The sequence below is a fragment of the Microtus ochrogaster genome, chromosome 16 (assembly GCF_000317375.1).
Source record: "Microtus ochrogaster isolate Prairie Vole_2 chromosome 16, MicOch1.0, whole genome shotgun sequence".
In the NCBI taxonomy this organism is placed as follows: Eukaryota; Metazoa; Chordata; class Mammalia; order Rodentia; family Cricetidae; genus Microtus; species Microtus ochrogaster.
In genome coordinates, this window is record NC_022018.1 from 61,824,953 (window position 1) to 61,848,481 (window position 23,529).

General features: G+C 47.7%; 2 protein-coding genes across 2 annotated transcripts in view; both read right to left on the reverse strand.

Moving 5' to 3' along the window:
- Fbp2 (fructose-bisphosphatase 2) overlaps positions 1-7,777 on the reverse strand; it is a 14,059-nt gene extending 6,282 nt beyond the window's left edge. Inside the window, exons 1-3 of the mRNA XM_005355321.2 lie at positions 7,517-7,777; positions 3,948-4,110; positions 2,399-2,491 (exon numbers count right to left, since the gene is read on the reverse strand). Of these exons, the coding sequence (XP_005355378.1) occupies positions 2,399-2,491; positions 3,948-4,110; positions 7,517-7,686 (426 nt within the window). The 5' untranslated portion in view covers positions 7,687-7,777. The remainder of the gene's footprint in view (positions 1-2,398; positions 2,492-3,947; positions 4,111-7,516) is intronic.
- A 5,625-nt stretch (positions 7,778-13,402) lies between these two features.
- LOC101997453 (fructose-1,6-bisphosphatase 1) overlaps positions 13,403-23,529 on the reverse strand; it is an 18,377-nt gene continuing 8,250 nt past the window's right edge. Inside the window, exons 4-8 of the mRNA XM_005355322.2 lie at positions 21,761-21,853; positions 19,626-19,766; positions 17,481-17,618; positions 15,648-15,767; positions 13,403-13,832 (exon numbers count right to left, since the gene is read on the reverse strand). Of these exons, the coding sequence (XP_005355379.1) occupies positions 13,641-13,832; positions 15,648-15,767; positions 17,481-17,618; positions 19,626-19,766; positions 21,761-21,853 (684 nt within the window). The 3' untranslated portion in view covers positions 13,403-13,640. The remainder of the gene's footprint in view (positions 13,833-15,647; positions 15,768-17,480; positions 17,619-19,625; positions 19,767-21,760; positions 21,854-23,529) is intronic.

A 23,529-nucleotide genomic window follows, 5' to 3' on the forward strand; every position in this document is an offset into this window, starting at 1 on the left:
CAATGTCTATGGGATGTTCTCTTGACTGCTAACTGATGGAGGAGGACCCACCCCAGTGTGAGTGGCACCACTCCCAGGCAGGTGAGCCTAGGTTTTATAAGGACTATAGTAAGGCAAGCCAGAGGAGTGGGCTTCATTTCCTATCTCCAGGTTGTTGTAACCTGCTGGCCTGGCCTGTCACCTGTGTACCCTGTCCCTTTAAGAGACAAGCCCCGCCCACTTCAATCCTCCCCCTTCTTCTGAAGAGGCAGCTTCTGCCTCTCTTCCTTCCCCTTATCCCCTTCCCCCCTTCTTCTCTTTCTCTCTTTCCCCTTCTCCCCAGCCCATAGTCCCTTACTTTTATGCCATTCCCAACACCCACTAAATAAACTCTATACCTAAGCTCTCTTTGCATGGTGTATCTGTCTGTCTCCTACACACCAAGGGACCCATGCATCACCTGCATCATGAATGATAACACAGGTTCCTACCTTGAGTTCCTATCTTAACTTCCCTCAGTCACAGTAAAGTGTAAGATGTAATGAACCCTTTCCTCCCAAGTTGCTTTTGGACAGTGTTTTATCACAGCAATAGCACCAGAAGCGAGGTGCGGAGAAGAGTGATGTCTAAGAAAACAATATGGAAAGCTACCTAAAGATACACCTGGGTATCTCTCTTCACACTGTAGGTCATTCTCTCTTCCTAGAAACAAAGCCCCTTCACTTCTTCATCTCTAACCTTGAAACAGTATCCTCTTCTTCCACTGTTCCTTCAGGAGTTTGCCCTCTAGAGGGAACACCAGCAAGGCACACGTGGGAATTCCATTACAGGAGTACAGACAAATGGTGTCTGGATTGTGATGCCTGGTGTGGAATTTATGGTCATACTGGCTGGTCATAGGCCAACCCTTAAGATCCTCTCTGTTGTTAAGCTCATAAGGTAAACAGAATGGCCCCAAGACTACGTATGTAAACTCCCAGGCTCTGTCTGTTGCATTACAGACCAAAACAGATTTTGCCTATATGCTCAGGTGTCTTAGTTAGGGTTTCTGTTGCTGTGAAGAGATGCCACGACCACGGCAACTCTTATAAAGAAAATATTTAATTCAGTGGCTTACGGTTCAGAGATTCAGTCCATTATCGTCATGGTGGGACATGGCAGTGTGCAGGCAGACATGGTGCTGGCGAGGTAATTGAGAACTCCATATCTTGTGCAGGCACCAAGCAGAGGTCTAAATCACCGGATGTGGCTTGAGCATATATGAGACCTCCAAGCCCACCTCCACAGTACACACTTCCTCCAACAAGGCCATACTTACTCCAACAAAATCACACCTCCCAATAGCACCACTCGCTTTGGAGGCCATTTTCTTTCAAACCACCACATGAGGGCTATAGATTTAAAATAGGAAGGTGACCCTGGATTGTCCTGATAATATTAGTCCAGTCTCATCAAATGAAAATTTGAGCTTATTTGGCTTCCAAGGGCTAGTGTCAGGGAGAGTGTTTCAATGGTAAGGGGGTGCTAAGCCTTGTCTGGTTTAGAAACAGATAATCAGCAGGTGTTTTAAAGCCTCCGAGAGGGTGATAAGCTACCACAGCAATAACAGGAAACCAATGTAAGCTGAGGGTCCCTACTTGCTTGCTCATGGTAGCTCATGTCTAAATCCCAGCATTTGGGGACACGAGGCAGGAATATTGCAAGTTCAAAGCCAGCTAGAACAACCTACCGACACTATGTTTACAAATGAGAATCCAGGTTCAATTCCCAGCACCCACATGGTAGCTCACAGCCGTCTGCAACTCCAGTTCCAAGGAACCTGACACGCTCACACAGACATACATTCAGGAAAAACACAAATACATATGAAATAAAAAGAGAGAGAAAGATAAATAAATAAGATCCTCTAAAATCTAGAACTTTTTAAGTGCCAGCAGAGACCATGCAAGGCAAATTCTACACCTGTTCTGGTGCTGTAGGCAGAGTCAAATTGCAGGTGCACTAAGCATATAGTGTAAAGTCATGTGCAGGTGATGGGTAAAAGGAGTGTAAGAAACAAAATGAATTTTGTGTTCATCCCTAAAACAACTCATTATGTATTTACAAATATTCTAAAACCTGAAACCCTAATACTTCTGATTCCCCTGCACTTTGGATAAAGGATGTCCAGTCTGTGCGGTGCCTGGCATGTCTGGTCCATCCAGACAACCAAAACAAGGTCCCGTGGGAGTCCTGCCATTTTGCCCTCCCCGGAGACACTAGGAGAAGGTAAATGGAGAGTGGAGAACTCTGGCAGGGGCTTGCTATGTTTCTGGAGCTGCCTGTAGTGTTGTGTCCAGTGAGTGGAGGAAAAGACAGGCCTCCAGGCTCAGCTGTCAGTCTCAGAACTATCTGGAAAGATGCCAGCTTATCTACTTACCTTTCTGTAGATAGCAAATATGGTCCCAATGGAGGCCAGGCAGTCAATGTTCGAAGATCCATCCAGGGGATCAAAGCAGACCACATACTTCCCCTAAATCACAGAGAAAAGCACCCAGTCAGCATGCCTGCCCATCACCACAATGGCTCGTGACCTATATCTACACTAATCAGAGATTTAGAACCATGGACCCACCATTTCCTCTTTCCCGAAAGCCACTGTTTATGGGCTCCACAGGTGTTTGTGATGTGCTGGAAAATGCTCTAAGGATTACATGCTGCGGGGCTCAGGTGGGGGAACTGACGTTCAAGCTCCAAAACATGATACACAGGCAAACACGCACACAGGTGTGGCAAGCGCCATGTGCATAATTTAAGCAGATGTGTGGGTAGAAGGCCGGCAAAGCTAACATCTGAGGATAGATCTGGCTGGGATAGCAGGCACATGAAGAACTAGGCAGAAGAATGCCAGGCAGGCAGATCTTCGACTGTTCCTGGCATAGAAAGTAGGTTAGGATACAATCAAAACCTAACATGCAGGAGTGATAGATACTGGTGGAGAGGGCTGAGAACCATACCAGCTGGAATTTAAAGCTGAAGATAGCAGATGTGATGTGGGTTATGTAAAACGGGTAAAGGGCTTAATAAATTTGACATTACTCATCTTCACAGTTCTTGCAGTCACAAAGAAACCACCACCACCATCACCACTCTGGCCCGGGTCCAGTGTGTGTGACAAGGAATAATAGGTCGGCACAGAACACAGAGCTTTTTGTTTCTCTTTTGCTGTCATAAAACACTCTGGCCCAAACCATTCTTGGGCAAAAAGAGTTTAACTTACACTTCCAAGGTCACAGTCCACTATCAAAGGAAGCCCAGGCAGGAGCCCAAGGCAGGACCTGAAGCAGAAACATGGAGGAACGCTGCTTACTGTCTTGCAATCCTCATGGCAGGTTCAGCCTGCTTCCTTACCAACCCAGGACCGCCTTCCCAGGGAGGGCACAGCCCACCATAGGCTGGCCCTCACACATCAACGTTAAAGTAAGAAAATGTCCACAAGTTTGCCCATGAGCCAATCTGATGGCGGTAGTTCCTCAACTGTGACTCCCTCTTCTCAGGTGACGCTAGTTGGGGTCAGGTTGACAAAAACTAACCAGAACGATACTGTGATTGAATGTTGGCTGCAGTTTTGGCCACTAGAAACTTCACTCTTTAGCAAATAGTTGTGAATTTGGTGAATGTAAACCTTCTCCCTGCACCGGATAACTCTGTCAAAAGCATGGGATCATCATGAATTATTTCCTGGATTTGTCTACCTCCTCTGACGAATCCCAGTTTTCTTGAGGACATGTATAGTGAAGGCCATAGCTAAGAAATAGTGAGGGACTGAATCAGAGTGTACTGTATGTATAGATAGCTGTTCCCCAAAAGAAGAATAAGATGCCAAGGCAAGAAAATTCCGGAAAAAGACTAAGCAAGATAACCACTCTCTCATCCCAGTAGCACCATCTACTGACGACGCAGGGTACTGCAGTCCACCGGGGACCCACCCTCTTCTCCTTGGCTGTGATGACTGCCTCTTTATTCTCTTCAGAGACTAGAACGCAGGTGCTGTAGGAGGACTGGAGCATGTTGATGACCAGGGAATTGGATAACACGTCCAGTTTCTTCACTTCATCTCCAGTCACGTTCACGCTCCCTGCAATTCCGTACCTGAGAAGACAGTGTGCATTAAGTCATTGAAGGAGTCATAACTCCAGTAAAGAGTGCCCAGGGTCCAAATCAACAGCATACCCACTCTCCTTCCGTGACTCTGCCATCTCCAAATTATTAAAATATAGGGAGTGTGCTATGACTCAAAGAACTGGCACTCAACATGACTTCCTTTACACCTTGGGGGCAATTGTCGTATTTCCTTGGTCTCCTAGGGAGATTGACAGAATTCAGCCTCACGAAAATGCAAGCCCCTGCTTGGCGCTTGAAGCTAGGAAGGATGGGAGAGCCCCTAAAACACACCGATCATGATAACTAAAGATTGCATAGCTTTTCTACGCTGGAGCACCAAGCTTCAGCCTTAAACTTCCCCAGAGTCTTGTTGTGCCTCAGAACAGTAATATACAAGCATCCCCTCTCATGTCTCACCTGTGCAGGGTGTTCCCAATAATAGCCTCAATCTCACCTCACTCTGTGCTACTTTAATTGTGTTGTCATTTGAAACAAACCAGATTCACCTAGGAAGAAGGAACCTCAACTGAGGTTCATGAGATCGGCCTGTGGGAGTGTCCACCTGACATTTTCTTTATTACTCACTGATGGGGGAGGGGGCAATCCAACTGTCTTGTGCTGTTACCCCTGAACAGGAGGTTCTGGGTTCTATTTTTTTTTTTTTTAAAAAAAAAAAGCGGCTGAGTAAGCCACGAAGAGCAAGCCAGTAAACGGCTTTCCTCTATGGTCTCTGCTTCTGTTCCTGCCGTAAACTTCCTGCTTTGAGTTCCTGCTCTGGCGTCTCTCTTACTGCATGCTGTAAGGTGACATAAACTCTTTCCTCCTCCAAGCTGCTTTTGACCATGGCCTTTACCACAACATGGGAGCTAACTAGCCCACACTCAGAGCCAGGTCCTTACATGGACGTCAGCATGTTAGATCAGCCTCGGTGTCTCCACCTCCCACTCCAGCAGCGAGACTGTCAATCCTGCCTGGGCTGCTCCAGTTCCACCAGCATAGACCCCTGTTTCCTCTGCCACGCTCCACCCCAGGTAGCTGTTCCTCTCCTTACCTCTGCTCCTGCCATCCCCAAAATGTGATTTTTGCTTCTAATCTTCCTAAGCACCTTAAGAACTCTCCATGTCCCATTTCTGCACCAGGCACACCTCTGGGGTTCCCTCATGGTGGAGGATGCCCTTCTGTACCATCTACTTGATAAGAACAAGAGCCATGTCCTGCTGTCTGCATTCCCATAGTCTGTGCACAATACACACTTACTGTACTATGGAGAAAGCATAGCAAAAAAAAAAAAGCCTCTTACCCTCTTCTGTATATTTGAATTTCACTTGTTTGTTGAAGAAACCCTCAGGTGATGTAAACAGGTGCTCAGGTTGAGAACCACTGATGGACCGTAATTATCTACAGCAAACACATTCCCTGTCCTTCCTGACTTACAGCCCCCATTCCACTTCACCCTCAGCCAGAATTTGATGTCGGGTATGATGAGCCTAGGAAATAACCCTGGTAACATGATTTCAAAGGCATGACCCCTTGGTTTAAGACAGAAGTATGCAAGCCAGTAACAACATTACGATAAAATCAGGTTATTTTCATCAGGATCACAGCCCCGTGTGTAATAAGGAGCCTTGGGGCAGCTGCTGCTGGAGAATGAAGAACTGGACATATGTCCAGCCTGCAGCCCATCCATAGACCATGTGCATCCAAGGGTGGCTATGAACGTAGCCATCTGTAGACCACAGTGTGCTGTCACCGTGCCAAACACCTGGGCACCCCCACACGGGACAAAGCCAGGACACCTGCAGTGCCTGTCTCCTCAGCTGTGGCTACTATCCTCTGTGAGGTGTGCATCCAGGGGCCTATGGCCCAGACTAAAACCATTTCTAGAGTGGTGCCTGCCACCTAGTGGTCAATCACCACATAGGCCAGGCTTCAAATTTCTTGCAGTCGGGGCTTGGAACCATGGTAGCTAAGTGGTGGCATTTCTTGAGTGTTTACCCCAGGCCTGGCACTGTGAGAATTGTCATCACAATAGGTTACTAACCCTTGTGGCAACCCTGTGAGTTAGAGCGGTAAGTACCTCCCCAGTTCACAAACATGGAGGTCTCAGCAAGAAAAAAATCATTGTCCACAGCCACAAGGTAAGGGAAGCCAAGTTAAATAAAGCGCTTAACTATCTAGCCCCTAAGACCCCTTGGTCGGACACTAAACCACACAGAAGTGGTTGCAGCCGGTAGATAAGAGCCCTGCCAAGGCAGCTGTGGTACTGAGAAGCCTGCCCAGAGGATCAGTATAAGTGTGGGTGAGAATCCTGACAGGTCACAGGCAGCCACCCTAATTATAGCAGAGTTGGGACACAGGAGAGGCGGAGGTGCTATCTAATATCGCTCAGGGCGAGCATCATGCGTGTAGGCAACTCACATTCTGGAAGCGTATTCTTAAAGGCAGAGTTTGGCCGTTCTGCCAAGTGAGGTAACGATACAGTTAAGGGTAGGAGGAGGAGACAAGCATCTTTGACGTGGATCCCACGCCCAGTCCTTAACTCTCATATACTGAGCTCGTTAATGGCTTGATGATGGCATTTATGATATTAACGCTGTCACGGTTTGGGGATTAAAGGTGCCGCACTGTTAAGAATAAATATTCAAATGGGTGGAATCTGTTGGCTCTCCATTTGGGGGTTTTCCCACACCACCCCACCCCTTCAGCTTCCAAGAGAGCCTTCACTGGAATTACTGCAATCAAAACAGAAGCCCAAAAGAAGTTGGTTTCTCTTCATCGTGGTTTAAAACCAGAGCCCTGGCTGTGGCCCCCAGCAGCTCCAGCATGAACTTGACCTCATTCTGCAACGGAGAACCAATTGGATACATTCTGCTCTGCCTGCCCCAGCCCAGCATGTCCAGATTCTCACACACCGCATGAAGATGAGGAGAACAGACTCCTTCCATGACAACCAGGGCCCTGTAAATCTGTTCTGGTGACCTCTACCTCCCACCCTGCCGGCAGAGGTCACAAGAGCCAAACACTTGTACAGGAAAACGGCACCAAACACACTTTAAAGTCCCAGTAAGAATCTGTCCGTGCGAATATAAGTCATGAGAATTCAACATAGGTTTGGGGGCAACAGATGTTATCATTATAATCAGTGGCCTTAGGAAAAAGCCCACTTTTCTCCATAGCTTCCCACTAAGCATTTTTCCCCCTTTCTGGCAAAATATGCCAAAGGCTGCCTTATCAAAGAAGACACAAAGGATTTAAATGCAGCATCCTTGGGGCGCAAAAGGCAAATTAGCTTTGGACCGGGTTTCTACTGCCAGCAGCTGTGGGTCCCACACCCTGGCCCGGGCCTGGGGCTCTGGGCAGCTGTGCCTGCGCGAGCATGCTCTCCGGGACTCACAGGTTAGCCAGGCCAGCCTTGCGCACAGCCGAGGAGATGGCTTTGATGGCAGTCAGCATGGAGTTGAGCAGCTGTGTGAGCTCCCCAGTCCCTTTGGCTTGCCGCCCTTTTTCCATAACGTAGCGGGTCAGGGTGAGCATGTCTGTCTCAAAGGGGCTTCTGTCCGTCATTGTGGCAGGTGAGACCTCAAAACCTCCTTACAGGAATCTTTGCTTTCTGGGGCAGTAGCCTTGTAGCCTGCACGCTGAAGAGACACCCGTACTGACTGTGCCAGGGCCCAAGGGAAAAGGGCCCAGCCCACGTGACTCGCATAGCTGGACAAGCCCTCAAAGAAACTTCCCTGGCCTCCTTGATGTGTGGCAGCTGGCAAAGCGCAGTATGCAGGCTGTAAATAGAACAGCCCTGCTGGGAAGGACTGCCTCATTCTCTATGTGAGCGCCTCTCTTTGAAGATCCCAAGAAGCCACGCTCAGCCACAGGTGAGAGGAGAGGAAGCCAACTAATAAAAATGACTGACAAAATCCTCTTATGTGGACACAGAAGTGTGCTCTGAAGATCGCTGCTGCAGAACCTCATTGGGATTCCCAGAGGGCAGATTGGCAATACTTTATCTAGGGCATAGGTCACATAACAAACTAACAGCAACCCCAGGAGGACTGTGCAAGGGTTCTTTCCGGTTTATTTCGCATAAGCATGGACAATAAGAGGGATGTTCGTGGGAGGTACCCAGATCTGGAAGATAAACATGACATTCCTAGCAACATATCTAGTCCCAGGGTCGATTTATCAGTGTATCTGAATTTTTATTTTAAAAAGTATTTATCTGAAAAGAAGCATCAGGGCTGAAAGAAACACAGGTTTCTCAGCTTCACAGCACAGGCTGCTCTTGTGGAGAATCTGGGTTTGATACCTAGGGCCTACTTTTGTGGTTCATAACCATCTCTAACTCCAGTTCTGGGGGGGGGGGTCCAATGTCCTTTTCAGACTTCCAAGAGCACCAGTTCCAGGGGGTCCAATGTCCTTTTCAGACTTCCAAGGGCACCAAGCATGTCAGTGGTGTGCACACATACATGCAAGCAGAACACTCATATGCATAAAATAATCTAATAAAAATGTTAAAGAAGCACTTTTTAAAGTGCCCTAGAAAGAACTGTGCTTCGAGCTGACGGTGTTCTGTTTATATGATAGCCTCGTCTTCTCTGACTGCAGACAGACCAGGCTCTGCGCCCCAAGCTGGCTGCATCTATCTGGGTAACTTGGGGATGTTGCTAAACTCTGAAAGCCTCGGTTTCCTCAGAAATCGAGATAACAGCTTGTAAGAATTAAAAATCAGTCGGTAGGCCTGGTATCACACTCAGTGTCTTAGAAACCTGTGCCCTTACAATGTTCTAGTGCACCTAGAACTATAAGCCTGCATATAAATAGTGTCAAGTTTCTCCACCCACTCGGAGAGCTGAGGAAGGAGAATTCCAAGTCTGGGTAACCTATCAAAACTCTGTGTCAAATACACAAATCAGCAACACTGAGGACTTATACATTGGCCACAATTTTATATCTTCCTTCAATAATTATTTCATTAAACTGTTTTTAGCTACAAGTCATAGAAAATTCAGAGTAATTTGCGCAAGTATTTCTTTTTAATTTTGCTTTTCTCAAAGACCATGGGTTTGCCAGTCTGTGGCTGTGACATCCATTAAAGTAGACAAAGGTTCCTTTAAAAGCCCCATCTTGGGGCTGGATGACTGGGTAAGTTGGTGAAGTGCTTGCCCCACCAGTGTTGGACCTGAGTTTGAATTCCTAAGTACCTATGTTAAAAACCAGACATAGTGACTTGAACCTGTAATCCCAACTCTGGGGAGAAAACAGCAATGGGACCTTGTTGGCCAGCCAGTCTAATCAAATCAGGAAGCTCTGGCTTCAGAGAGAAACCCTGGCAAAAAATAAAGGGAGACACTCGACGTCGGTTTCTGGCCTATACACACGCTGCCTTTAAATGGTAGAAGTTCCAGCAGCCTACGTGGCCTGTGACGGCAGCTGCTGACCTTTGCAAAGGCCAAAGCTTTCTGGGGCACATGACAGAGCTTAAAGAGCAACTGTGGTGACAGTCCAGAGGCTGGGTGACAGCTGCCCCTCATAGTTTTCAGGACTGCTGACATATTAGTGGCAGAGTTGTTGGTGACCTGGTTGTGTTCCCTGAAAAACACAAGTCTAAGGAGATCAGGACAAACAAACCCTGAAACAGGCAGTCTTGCTTGTGGGGCAAGGCCGTCCATCTAGAGACCTGGAATACGATTCTGGAATGTTGTCTGAGGACCTTTCCTGTTGGCAAAGCTGCTTTACTTAATCCTATCATGGGATCCCAACACGATTTTGTCACAGAAGCCCAGCAACCCTGTACTTAGCACCTTTGGGGAAGCCACTCAGTCTCTGAGCGGTCTGTCAACTAGCTGGTGCTCACCTAGATACCAAAGGAGGCACCTTGGAAGGTGAGGTAGAGGACAGCTGCCCTCACAAATATTTTAGGACGACTGATACATTAGTGACACGTGACAAAACACATTATTAACGTGTGCCTTTTCCCCGCACCTCTATTCCACCTCCACCCTCCCCACCACAGTCTGTGGAGGCACAGGGTCACCTCCTCCACCTCAGCACTTCATGGAAACCAAGAGGCATCCCAAGAAAGAGGCAGCCTTTGAAGAGGACAGCGACGCAAGGGAGGAGTACTCTGGGCTGTCCTGCAGAGACTACATACTGCATGGTGGGAATACACTTCCTAGGCCTGCAATAAAAAGCCACAGAACCAGATTACTTAAAAAACAGAAATGTTCAGTTGGGGAGATGTTTCATGAAATGGGTTTGTAAAGGGGCTGGCACGCATGCATGAGAACCTGAGTTCCAACAACAGCACCCATGTAAAAGCCAGATTCGTCAAGTCCCATCACTTAAGAGACAAAGGCCAATCTAACACTCAGTGAGCTCTAGGTTCAGTGGGAAACGTCTCAAAAATAAGGTGGAGAGCATTTGAGGAAGATACCCAACACCAACTTCTGACCTCCATACGTGTGCATACCACATGTACATACACACACACATAAACATGTGTCGATACACATAACACATCCAAAAATCCACAAATTTTTCTCTGCTATGTTGGAAGCCAAAAGCCCAGAAGTTAGGTAGCAACAAGGCCATGTTTTCTCTGAAACCTATGTGAAGGGTCTTTTCTTGCCTCCTCTGGCTTCTGATGCATTCCTTGGCTGCCATGGCTTATGACGTCACTCTGGTCTCTGCCTTCACTATCATGTGCTAAGATAGTTGTCGACTACATCGGGAATTAACTAATTCCAAACATCTGGGCACACCTGTGAGAGATGTTTTTACATTAGATCATTTGAGGTGGGAGGCCCTCCCTGAATCTGAATCCTTTGAGGGCAGAAGACACCCCCCCCCCCAATATCTGGTCCGTAACTCCTGCTGGCAGCCCATGTAAAAGGACATGTAAGGAGAAAAGTTTTTGCTGTTCACTTGGCTGCCCTTGTTCTCATTGGCAAGTCCATCAATCCTGCTGAGCCATTCATTCCTTTGCTTGAGTTAGAACAAATTCTTAAGGATTCCAACATAACTGAAAACTGGCAGGTCTCTAGGACCTCCCAGGGATTCCAACACCAGCTCGGGACTGCAGAGACATCCGGTCTCATGGACAGAACAACTCATTCTTCAGCCTTTCTGTTGGAGGCAGCCATTAGTGAGCTACTCAGACCACAGCCTGTAAGCCCCTCCTGTAAATCCACGTGTGTGTGTGTGTGTGTATGTGTGTATGTGTGTCTGTGTCTGTGTGTGCATGTGTGTGTATGTGTGTATATGTGTGTGTATGTGTGTATGTGTGTGTGTCTGTGTATGTGTGTCTGTGTCTGTGTGTGTGTGGATATGTGTGTGTATGTGTGTGTGTCTGTGTGTGTGTGTCTGTGTGTGTGTGTATGTGTCTGTGTGTGTGTGTGTGTGTGTGTGCACCATGCCCACACATGCATCCAGTCTCGGTTTGCTCCTTTAGAGAATTGACTAACACAGTGGCCTTCTCCTGTGTGATCTTATAAAGACATCGGCTCTATTTAGGGCCTACCCATGGGGTCTAAGATGACCTCATCTCAAAATCTTCAGCTTTATCACATTTGCAGAGACCCTTTATTCACATAACGTCGCATGGACCGGTCACCAAGATTTGCATGTGAGCATGTCCTCTGAGAAGGAACCGTTGAACCAACTACAGGCATCTTGAAATGATTCTCACATCTGAGGCTGAGGACTGGGCTGCACTTACTCCAAGGGTTTTGGGAATGAATGGTGCTGAAGTGGACCTTCCATCTCTGCCCTGCCTGACCTGTTTCATCCAATGACCAGTGCTATGCCCTGTGCCCTGTGTGTAAACTGCCCTTGTTGACAAAGTCAAAGCAGGAACGGCTTCCAGTCACATCTGAAGGATTCCCTCTCGCAAGCACGGTGAATGCACCCTCTGCTGGTCTTCTGTGTAGAAGGTGAGAGGCATAGCTATGAAAACTCTAAGAACAAACCAAGACCAGTGGATGGGAAATGGCATCTCATGATACTTCCTGCTTCTGCTAGTACTAAAGAAGTAGGCAGAGAGACCTGGCAGCCTACTGTGCAAGGGGAGGTTTCAAGGGTTCTTGCAGAGGAGACGCTGTGTGTTTGAAAGTAGCAGGACCCTTCACTGCAGGGCAAGACCACACTGTAGAAACTAAATCTCATTCATTTTCATGTGACTGTGAGTGAGTCCCAGCAACTCGTCTATCCAAAGATAGCCTCTAAAACCTCCGGGGCTCAATCAAAAGATGATCAGAAGAGAACTGGCGTTTGTGCTATTGTTGTTCTGGATCTGTTCTTGGCTCAGGGCTACAAACAGAGAAAAATTTGGATGTACTCAGGATACAAATAGGCATTCTTGAAAAGCATTCCATTAAATAAACCCACATCTCAATCAAAAGATACCAGGCAGTTAGGTCAGCAAACAAAAGCAAATCCAAGACTTACGATTGAAACAATTGTTCTATTGGAAGAATATGGAATTGGTGTAGCATTCACAAGTGAAAAAAGCACATTTTACACACACACACACACACACAGCTCACACAGGGTAGAATGTTCCTAACACCTGCTATAACTTTCCACAATCTTGAACTTCTGATCCAGAAAGGGATGAACCATGTACAGAATAGACTGTGTGCCAAGCAGGTGCATTTCTCACTGCACTCCATCTGCACAGGACCAGCTATGACGGGTCCTCTCAGGAAAGCTCCTGATGCAAAAATATCTGCTTGACACACAGTCTGTTTCCTTAAATTTAGTTCTTATGGTCAATCATTTCCATTATGACAACTAGACCCTCCCTAGAGATTAGACGGCCTTGTTGTAAAAGCCACTCTTGCATAAAAAGCACCATTGAATAGTAACATAGACTGTCATTTTGTCTTGGGTGATTATAGACACCTGCAGGAGGTGGAGAAGCTAGACACTCACTAATTTCTAGGATGGCAAAAACAGCCAGAACGGAACAGGACTGCGCACATAAGAAATGATGTTAACGCAGTTTAGTGACCAGGATGCCTCGTTCATCCCCCAGCCCTATCTATCACTCATAGGCTGGAGACCTATCTATCTATCTATCTATCTATCTATCTATCTATCTATCTATCTATCTATCTATCTATCTATCTATCATAGGCTGGAGATCTTCAGCTGGTTTCATTAACCCTCAGTCCTCCATTCTGTCATGGATCAAATGAACCCAGCATAGCATTATACTCGTGCAGCTGTGGTGGAGATTAAATGATTTGCCTAATATTCTGTTGATACAAAGCACAAAAAAAAATTACAAAGGAAGAATGTGTTTATTTCTCCTTCACCTGCTCAAAATACATATCACCTGCTATAATGGCATTATAGCATGCAGCTGCATTGCAGAGCACTGAACTGTGAAACTACCCACACCGCTAGGTCTGTTGTTACACGGTCAGAATGGGGTACGACACACAGAATGGGGTAGTGCTGCCTGAGGTCCGCAGGTCCAGATAAAAGGCTCTGCTTTGGGTCAAGGGCGAGGTCAGCCTTCATTTGGTTGCATGCTTCTTGTAGATCTCCAGGAACTCCTGTACGTCTTCAGGGGACCCCATGATGACTGGCGCCCTCTGGTGGATATCAGTGGGAATGATGTCTAATATAGCTTCCTTCCCGGTGGTGGCGATTCCTCCAGCCTTCTCCATTACGAAAGCCATAGGGTTACACTCATACAGCAGTCTCAACTGGAAGACAGGACCAGAGACCAAGGTCTTCAGCCAAAAGGTGTTACCATCTCGGAGCGGGGGGGGCGGGTTGTTCTATTGTAAAGCTCTGCAGAGTTGGTGGGAGTTTCCATGCTAATGGAGTCTCTCTCTCTCTCTCTCTCTCTCTCTCTCTCTCTCTCTCTCTCCCTTCCTTCTTCCCTCGGTCCTTCCCCTGTCTCTCCCTCTCTCCATCTAAGTTAGGAAAGTTCTCTCATGCCCCACAATGCATCTGAGACAGAACCACTAACTATTTGGTTGAATAAAACCATTCATGGAGCCAGAGCTAGTCAACCACCTGATGCAAACATGAGGCAGACCACCTGGATCTGGGACAGAGTGACATTTTGGCAGTACTCTTTACAGCCAGAGACTGGACTTAATGAGTGATTCCGTGTGTGTTGGATGGAGCGCTGTCTGTTCTAAAGGCTTTTTTTTTTTTTTTAAATCCACAGTGGTGTCTGACTGCAGACATCTGGAAGGCAGGCTGGCTCCTTCAAACAGTGTACTATTGTCTGCAGCCCTGAGCATTGCTCTTTCAAGCCACCTAATGCTCCAGGGTTGGGACTTTGTCTGCCGTATATCTTGGTATTTGCTTTTGAATATTAATTTTTTATTGGGCACATTTTCATGCAGTTGGCCTGTGGAGCAGACAGACTGCGCTAGTATTTTCTGCCTCTGTTTCCATATGGGAATCAGGGCCAGACTTGAAAACAGGGAGGCACCTCCACATTTCTGGCAAAGATAAAGAAAGTAGATCACTTGAGGAAAGCGTGATGAAGCAAGCTGACTGGATACTTCCAGGCTGTCAGAGCAAAGCAGGTGTGCTAAGAACACAGAAAACTGCTTTCAGTGAAGCAGACACCCTGAGCCAGGAGCAGACCCACCAGACCCACCATCTCCGTTCCTGACATCCTAAGGGCACTGCTCCTCCTGCTTCTTCTTTCGTATATGAAGAGGTGCCGGGGATGTAGCTCAGTTGCTAAGAGCGCTTGTGTAGCATACACAAAGCCCTGGATTTGATCCTTAGTACTGTGTAAAACCCTGCACGGTGGTTCACACCACCCAGTCTTTAGAAGGTGGACAGAGGAGGATCAGGAGTTCACACAGCCTCCCCGCATGTGAGACTGTCACAAGAAAACGAGAGCTGGGGGAGAGGACAGAATATCTGAAAAGGAAGCATTTTGTCGCCTTGTATGAAGAAGCAAAGGGTGTCCCCTAGCCAGCATTAGAAGGCACACCAGCCCTGTGACTTACTAGAGAGCTGGCCGTAACAAGGCCAATAGAGTCAGTGGGAAGAATTCCCCTGGGGGCCCTGGTTTCCCCCACAGCCTTGTCCTTCATCAGACAACATCACTTTCCAAGTAGCAAATGCCAAGCTCATTAGCGCCTTCTATGTTATGCCCCTTGGGAGTCATCAAAGCAGACCCTTCTCTGCAAAGCATATTTGATTTGCTGTCTTGGTAATGAGACAGGACTATTCCATTTCCGTCTATGAATGGAACCCATTCTGTGCAAGCCAAGCCCATACCCCCTGGAAGCTCTGAGCGCTTTTAGTCCCCTGCTGGAGTTCCATTGATTCTCTTTTGCTACAGCTTTGGGAAGGCCCTTGTGAGACGTTTTCACATTTCGTTGATCCAGTCTGGGCCTGGCCTCAAGTCCAGAGTCTGTCACAGACATTTCAGCAACCACAGGGGACTTCATCAGCTCTGTGACCTTCTACCTAATGCAGTCAAATCCCTCAGGCTGGAAACAAAACCTGCTGCTTCTTGCTCTCTTCCTTGGGGATGTACATACCTTTCCATTGGGGCTTTTCTTGTTGGCAGGGTATAAAAAGATCCCTCCATACACCAGAGTGCGGTGAACATCAGCTACCATGGACCCCACATACCGGGCACCGTAGGGAGCTGAATTATCCTATAAGGTTAAGAGCAGCAAAGAATTAGAGCCGTGAAAGACAGAGGGTGCCCTCTTCATGTCTCTGATGCTTATCCCATTCCACAGTCACTTCCTAAGTGTCTTACAAAACACCCACTTGGAGCTGATCAGGACATGAGATGAAAATCCCTGTGGTTGTTTGAATGTATTTGGCCCCTATAAACTCATAGGGAGTGGCACTATTAGGAGGTGTGGCCTTGTTGGGAGGAGGCTGGGTGACACACAGTTTCAATCCAGATCTTGAGGCTGGAGGGCACCCCTTTAATATGGGCCACACCTTCTGTTGGAAGTGTGTCACTGGCTGCACACTCTCCAGCAAGATGGACTGAACCTCTGAACTGTAATCAAGCTGCCTCGATTAAATATTTTCTTTATAGGAGTTGCCACGGTCATGGTATCTCCTTATAGTATTGGTAAACCTTAAGACAATCTCATTCCATAGAAGAAGAAGGGAATCATGGGGACTTAGTTCCTGAATATCTCCTGACAGTTCGCATTCCAGAATAGCCCCCAAGGAAGTGTGGTTGGTTCCAGACAATACAAAAAATTTAACTTGAAGGTTGACAAAGACCTTGTCAAGCTAAAGAACTGGGCATGTTTTGTGGGACAGGACTTGGTACAAGCAAAGGTTTAACAGCATGGACGTAAAAGTGCTATTGTCACAGGGCCTGCTGGCATGCATGTGAACAGGGAGTGTGCCTGGGAGAGGAGGGGAGAGAGAACCATGCTAGAGAGAAAGCCTGGGGCCAGCTTTGAGGCCCCAAGATGCCATGCTAACATATGGGCTTCATCCTCAGAAAAGGGCAGCAATAGTAAGGCAAAATCCAACACCTGTAGAGAGCCCCTCAACAATCAGCCATTTCTCTTCTTCATATTCACTAACTAGCAACCTCTGTAGTGAGGCACCAAAGCAGTCGCTGTCCACCATGTGTGTGTATGTGTGTATAGTGGCATGCAGAATGGTGTGCACATGTTCTCATGTGCACGGGTTTGTGGGAATGCACATATGGCACCATACATGAGGAAGCTAGAGGCTGCTGTCTGGGGTCTTCCTCCATCACTCTCCACCTTATGGATTAAGGTCCCGTCTTTCACATGAACCCCGGAGCTGTCTGATTTGGCCGTCCTAGCTTACTGCTTTCTCAGAAGCTTCCTTCTCTGCCCCACTACCCTGGTGTTACAGGAAGGGCTCCTGTAAGCTGGACCTGGGAGACCAATCTCCAGACCCCATGCTTGTGAAGCAAGAAATTTACCCGTTGAATCATCTCCTCTGCCTGATGCTGGCCTTCCTGGTACAACAGACCGAGATCCATCAGGGACATAGGCCTGAAGGCGCAGACCTCATGTGGGAGGTGCTTGGGGACCAAGGGCATCGGAATACAAATGTTTTATTGTTGTAAAGGAGCTCATCTGGTGGACTTTATCGTCCAGAGCAAGCTTGGAGATAAAAAGGATATAATGCTCAGATTTCAGTGTCTCCGAGCAAACACTCCGGCCCCAGCACCTAGGTTCAATGGTATCCACCTCTCTCTCCTTTCATCTCCAGGATAATTTCCATCAGTAAATTTACTCATAAAGCAAGAGTCCCAGACGAAGTCCAGGCCCTTCTCAAGGCCAAGTGTCCCTTTCCCTCTCAAGGGCTCTCCTCCCCCAGCTCAACGCCACAGCAATCCCACGTGCCTACTCACTCACTGGAGGGAACTTTTTCCTTTGGACGTACTCAGCGATGGCAGGGTCAAAGTCCTTGGCATAGCCCTCGTTAAGGCTGTAGATATTACCTTTCTTCTTGATCTTCACATTCTTGTCCACCAGAATGAATTCTCCAATGGCCTTTGAAACAAGGGAGAAAGGTAGACAGATGAACAGCAAGCTCCCCCGGGCATGAACAAAGCCTCGCCTGAGACCACACCCCATCCCAGGGGCAGTGTCTGCAGCCAAAGGCTCCAGTGGTGAGGGGACGGAGGGAGTAGAAGGGTGCCGGGGTTTAAGGGTGCAAATGATTTCCACAAAGCAAGAAAGAATATTTACAAGGTCAGACCTGGGAGGGCACAGCTCAAACCCCAATACTAGAGAGGCTGAGGCAAGGGGATTGGGAGTTTAAGGTCAACCTGGGCTATATTTTTGAGACCCTGCTTCCAAAATCATAGAAAGGGGAGGGGCTTATCAGGCCCCGCCCTCCCTGAAGGACTGTTGTCATTGGTGGTTCCTAGGAAGAAAGCTGTCTTTCCCCCCCACAGTTGTGGTCATTGATAAGTTGCTCATGCCCCTATAAATAGCCCTTGTCCGTGCCCATACAAGCCACCCTATTTAAACTCAGTGGTTCTCAGGGAGGGGAGGAGGGAAGAAAATCGGAGAGGAAGAAAGGTTTCAGTGGGAGGGAATGAGGAGAGAAAATATGAAATTGTCAAAGAATGAAAAAGGAAAACCCATTCAGACACGGAGGGAGGAAGTATGTGAGACAGGAAACAGTAACCGGGAGAATAAGACTCACTCCTGAGCTCACGGAGGAAATGTTGAGGGGAGGATGGAGTGGGGAGGGGGAGGGATTAGCCACAGTCACACTTCTTCGCTGCAAGGGATCTCTTCTTTTTTACGTTTGTGCTTTTCGGTTCTTATTTCCAAAAAATTTGGGCAATCACTTTATAGGAATATTTTTGTGGAGCCAGAAAAGCAAAATAAATATCTCCGCCTAAAATGTCTAGAAAAGAAACTCTCACAGCGAGGAGCCAGAGCTGCCTGCCGAGCTCAGGGGGCCCAGCTCCCCAGGCAACCATCTTGTACCCAGCCTTAGCCCCTAGTGGGTAAAGAAGAGTCTCCCACATTTGAGACAGGAGCTGTAAAAGCTCATTGAAAGCTGAAGCCTGCTGGAAACCCACGGGTAGCTATCCTAGCAATGACCTCGGCCATCAATGTGCCCTAGAAGGGAAATGAAAGGAAGAAGGAGGCACTTGGTATCTCCCTGGAGTAACCTCGCCTCCATCAGGCCAAAGAAAGCAAGCCGAAGTGTTCAATGAAAAGGAGCCCTGGCAGTCGGCAAGGGAACATTCCAGCAGCGCTGATGCAGCAAACGTCTGTATCTGGGGGGGGGGGGGGGCTCCAGGCTCCCCGGTACCCAGAAACCCACCCTTCCACTAGCCTGTCCACGATTAAGAGACAGAGTATTTTTCCCTTTGGGTCTGCCAACTCCAAAGCAGCAGAGAGGGCGCCAGGAGCCGGGCAGGTGGACTGGGAAATCCGGATGGCTGACTCCGCAAACACCACTGCTCTCAGAAGCTGCACCCTTCTCTCAGATTAAACTTCCGCTCTGGGCCTGCCCTATTTTCCCTGGGGCCTCAAGCAGAGACTTTAGACTTCTGTTGCCACCCTCCACTCTGGCCTTAGTTTATTTATTAAGTGCCCGTGCTCCCGGGGAGGTGAAAGTGCAGTCGGGCTAAGGGTCAAAGATAGCCCAGGCTCTGATTTAAGGCAGTTTGCCACACCTCACACACACTCCCCCAGCCCTCTTGAGAGTGAACTGCCTCTTCCAGAGGGCACCATGCTGTGCTTCATGCCTTGTGTGTGTGTGTGGTTTGTTGTTGTCTGTAGAAGGTGGGGGGAGGTGGCTGGAAAGATGGTTAGGCACTGCTGCTCTTGCAGTGATGGGTTTGCAGCACCCATGCTGGATGGCTCACAACCACTGGTGGCTCCAGCTCCAAGGGATCCAACACCCTCTTCTGACCTCCATAGGCACCATGCATTTGGGACACACACACACACACACACACACACACACACACACACAAACTGCGTACAAGCTCAAAGCTACCAGCTAAGCACCCAACCTAAGAGATGTCTCACCGGGTCCAGCATGAAACAGTTGACACCACAGTCCATGGCGAGGACCAACATGGTGGCGCTGCCATAGAGCGCATAGCCAGCGGCCACCAGTTCCCGACCTGGCTGCAGAGCGTCCTTCTCGGAAGGCTCATCAGTAGTTTTCTAAAGCAAAAGAGAAAACATATCTTTTCATTTTGGTTTGTGGTTCTTTTTTTCCAGTTCAACATCAACAGGATGTATGGCAAGGATCTCTCAATGCTTGCTCCTCCACCATCCTATGCCGTGACCCTTTAATACAGCCCCTCACGCTGTGGGGACCCCCAACCGTAGAATTACTTTCACTGTTACTTCATAACCGTAATTTTTCTACTGTTGGGAATCCTAACACAAATATGTGCTATGCAGGATATCCAGTATGCGCCCCTCGGAAGGGTCATGACCCACAGGACGCAGCATCCCAAAGGTTGCCTCCCGCCACACAACAGTAGTGTTCTGATCCTATCACTACCACAGCCTTCCTGAAAGACCCCCGGCTTCCTGCATCAAGATCCTTTTTCCCAATCAACATCCCCTTCACATCTTCCTAATTTAATATTCCCTCGTGCCTCCATTATCGCTTCCAAAAAAGAGCACGCCTTCCCGCCAGCTCCGCTAATGTAACCTGATTACGGGCACCAGTGTCTTCACCTGCTTTTTCCATCTTTATTTAAACAAATTAGCACAAGGCTGCAGGGCTGAGCATCTCAGGGGAAAATTGATTCTCTGTGCGCCCGTCAGTCAGTTGGAACACACTATCCCTGAGCAGTGTGGTCAGTTACTCCCACATCAAAGACATTCTCAGAAATAAGAGTTTGTGGCATCTCTCTGGGGTCATTAGAGGACAGGCCAGATGCTGCTGACGTTTCTCCCCCACAGCCCAGTGTAAGAGGCACGTTTTAAAGCTGGCCTCAGAGAACTTGAGAGGGAATGGAGGCCAGCAGAGGCTGAGTGGTTGGTGAGAAAAAGAAAAAAGAATTTTCTAGTTGGTTTCTCTAAATGGCAAATTTGGCCAATGTGTCACTAAAAGAAAATGAATGACCATTGTCATATAGATTACTTGTTTGGGTTATTTTCAAATAATAACCTTCTTCCCTAGAAGCCAGAGGCACAAAGATGGGGCATAGGCCTCTAACTACCTCTCCTTCCTTGCCCTAAGGCTTTACAGAAACTGCTTCTCCACCCAGGAGGCTCTCACATAGATTCGCCGTACCCTGCACCAAGCTTCCTGTCCCTCCCTGAACTATGTCACCCAACACCCTTGTTCTCTTCTTCTATACCCTTAAAATGAGGAGCTTGGCCACTTCAGTGAGATGTTCACACACTCGGGAGAATCTCTGGACCAGAGGTTCCTAGCCTGGTCAATAACAACCCTTCTTGATCACATTTCCTCCCGAATACTCAGAGCAATGAACGCCTTTCCCCTGGAAGTCAGTGCATGCCGTCTAGCTGCCTGGGACTGCCTAGTGCACTGCCTGAGCCTTGCCTCTCTTCTCCTACTGAGGCCACTAATGTGACAGGCATTGGGTTGTATCATTCCATGTCACACCATAGGGAGCACACAGCAGATACTGTCAATTTGGGAGACTTGAGGTGGTGGAGGAGAAAGTCAGGCAGGAATGGGTGGGATTATTGCCAAGGTCTTTCCCTCACAAGGGCAAATAACCATTCCTTTTAAAATTCCATTCTTAGTTATGGGGACCAAATATTTTTTTTAAAGATGCTGCCAATTTCTAGAGGAAGACTAGAGAGAGGTGAATTGTCTCATGGGAAATATTTTTTTTTAGTTTTGTTTTCTTAATTTATGAAAATATCATTTTAGAAAACTTTTAGCTTAAAGAAGAAACTGATGAAGGAAGGTTGGGCTGGTCCGGGGAGGTCGTCATTGCATGTCTTTTGTCGATTTTAAATCTCAGTTTCTTTGTAAGAGAGAGACACAACTGAAAGAGTAAGATGGTCTCTTTTTCCACCCGCACGTTATGACTGTCCTGAGCAGTGTTGTGGCTCTTGTGTACAGAATGGGCAGGGCAACGAGAGCTTGAATCTATTCAAGCCCCACAGCTCCACGCTCCGCGTTCATTTTCTGATCACAACCAGGGGCTTTGTACACCATACTTTACCTTTCTGTAAATGCCAAAAATGGTTCCAATGGACACGAGGCAGTCAATGTTGGATGAGCCATCGAGAGGATCAAAACAGACAACATATTTGCCCTGGGAAAAGAAAACAAAATGCAAACAAGGTAAGTATATATTGAATGAACTCTCAAGGACAAGGTGAGATATATGGTCTTTTTTGTTTGTGATATTCTGTCAGAAGATGGAAGAGTAGACAGACAGGCAAATCTCAGGCAGAGAAAACATTTAAAATAGAAAGTATAGAAGGGATAGAATGCAGATAATTAAATCATAACTTACTACATCACTGATATAGCAGAATCATGATTTTGGTTTGAGAGTGTCCTGGAAGCCGAAGGAAGAAAGAAAAACAAAAAATACTCATTTGTTTCTCTTTACTTGTAATGCACAGAAATAATGCCTCGGGGGAAGGGACAAGCTCCTTAGCACTTAGGTCTGTAAGACATTTGTCACTCAGTGTGGGAGGCGATACATGGAAAGGTGGTGCACAGATTTCTCAACAACACCCCTGATACGACTCTGGAGAGAAGTGGCCCTGGGTGGTGGTAGGCAAAGCAACAGTGCACACTTGGGCTGGCCAGCCCCAGCTCTCAAGCTCCCCAAACGGGGTCTTCCAACGTCTATCCGTGACTCCAAGCAGGCAGTCCATTTATACTCCTAAGTTTTTTTTTTAAATACAACAAATTGGGGAAATTTTTCAGGGGAGCCAGTTTACCAACTCATTTTCCATCTCCAGTTAGCATCTTTAGGTGTGTGTGTGTGTGTGTGTGTGTGTGTGTGTGTGTGTGTGTGTGTGTGTGTGGACAGGGGTGTTGACTGTTCCACCCCAGATCCAGGGGACTCCTTGACTGCTTGCCCTTAACAATTCATGACCATGGATGCAGGAAAATGAGACTGCAGTCGCTGTGATGGCCTGTCGCACAGGGGTGGGAGTGCTGGAGAAGTGGCCAAGACTGCCAGAAAGATCAGGACTTGTGTGGCACGCGGCAATGTGTTAGAAGGGCAGTGGAGCGCATCACTGTGGAGCCCATCGCTGAGGAGCGCATGGCTCCTGGCTGGTTCCTGCCCCTTACTAAGGTCAACACAGCTGAACATTTAATCAGCTTCTGGTTGTCTTTCCCAGTGCAACTTGTCCACGGCCCCAGTACACCTTCATCAGGGAAAGACAGACAGTGTAACTGCTTCTAGAATCGGGTTTGTGTTATTGGCTGCCAGTGTCTTTTAAGAGCTGGATAAACCCTTTCCTGTAACATCTCATGTTCAAATCCCCGAGCCTCTCTGCAATGTTGGACATTTCCCCAGCGGTTGCTCCAACCCTCCCCCAGCTGTTTGTCACTGAGCCTTACAGCATGCCAGACTGGAGCTAGACACTGAGTCACACGGGCTATCTCTTGTTCTCTGCCCGCACAAAGCAATCCGACCTCCAGGGAATCCCAGTGCCTGAGGTAGGGATGGAATGTGAAGTCGATTCAGCTTGGCAGCGGGTGTCTCATGAGGTCTGGGAACTGGCCGCATCGAAGAGGCAATTAGCCGAAGCCAGGCTTTGAAGACACCTAAACACAGTAGTGACCACTCGGGAATGATCACACGTGGAGAAGTGGGAAGAACAGGATCAATGGAGCCTTTGGGACAGAGTTCAGAGGTTTGGGAGGGCAGGAAAACCAAACGGAGGGAGCCTGGGTAATCCCTAGAAATCTAACTTGGAGAAGCAGATAGAATCTTGCACGCAGTCTGAAAGGAAAATGGCTACA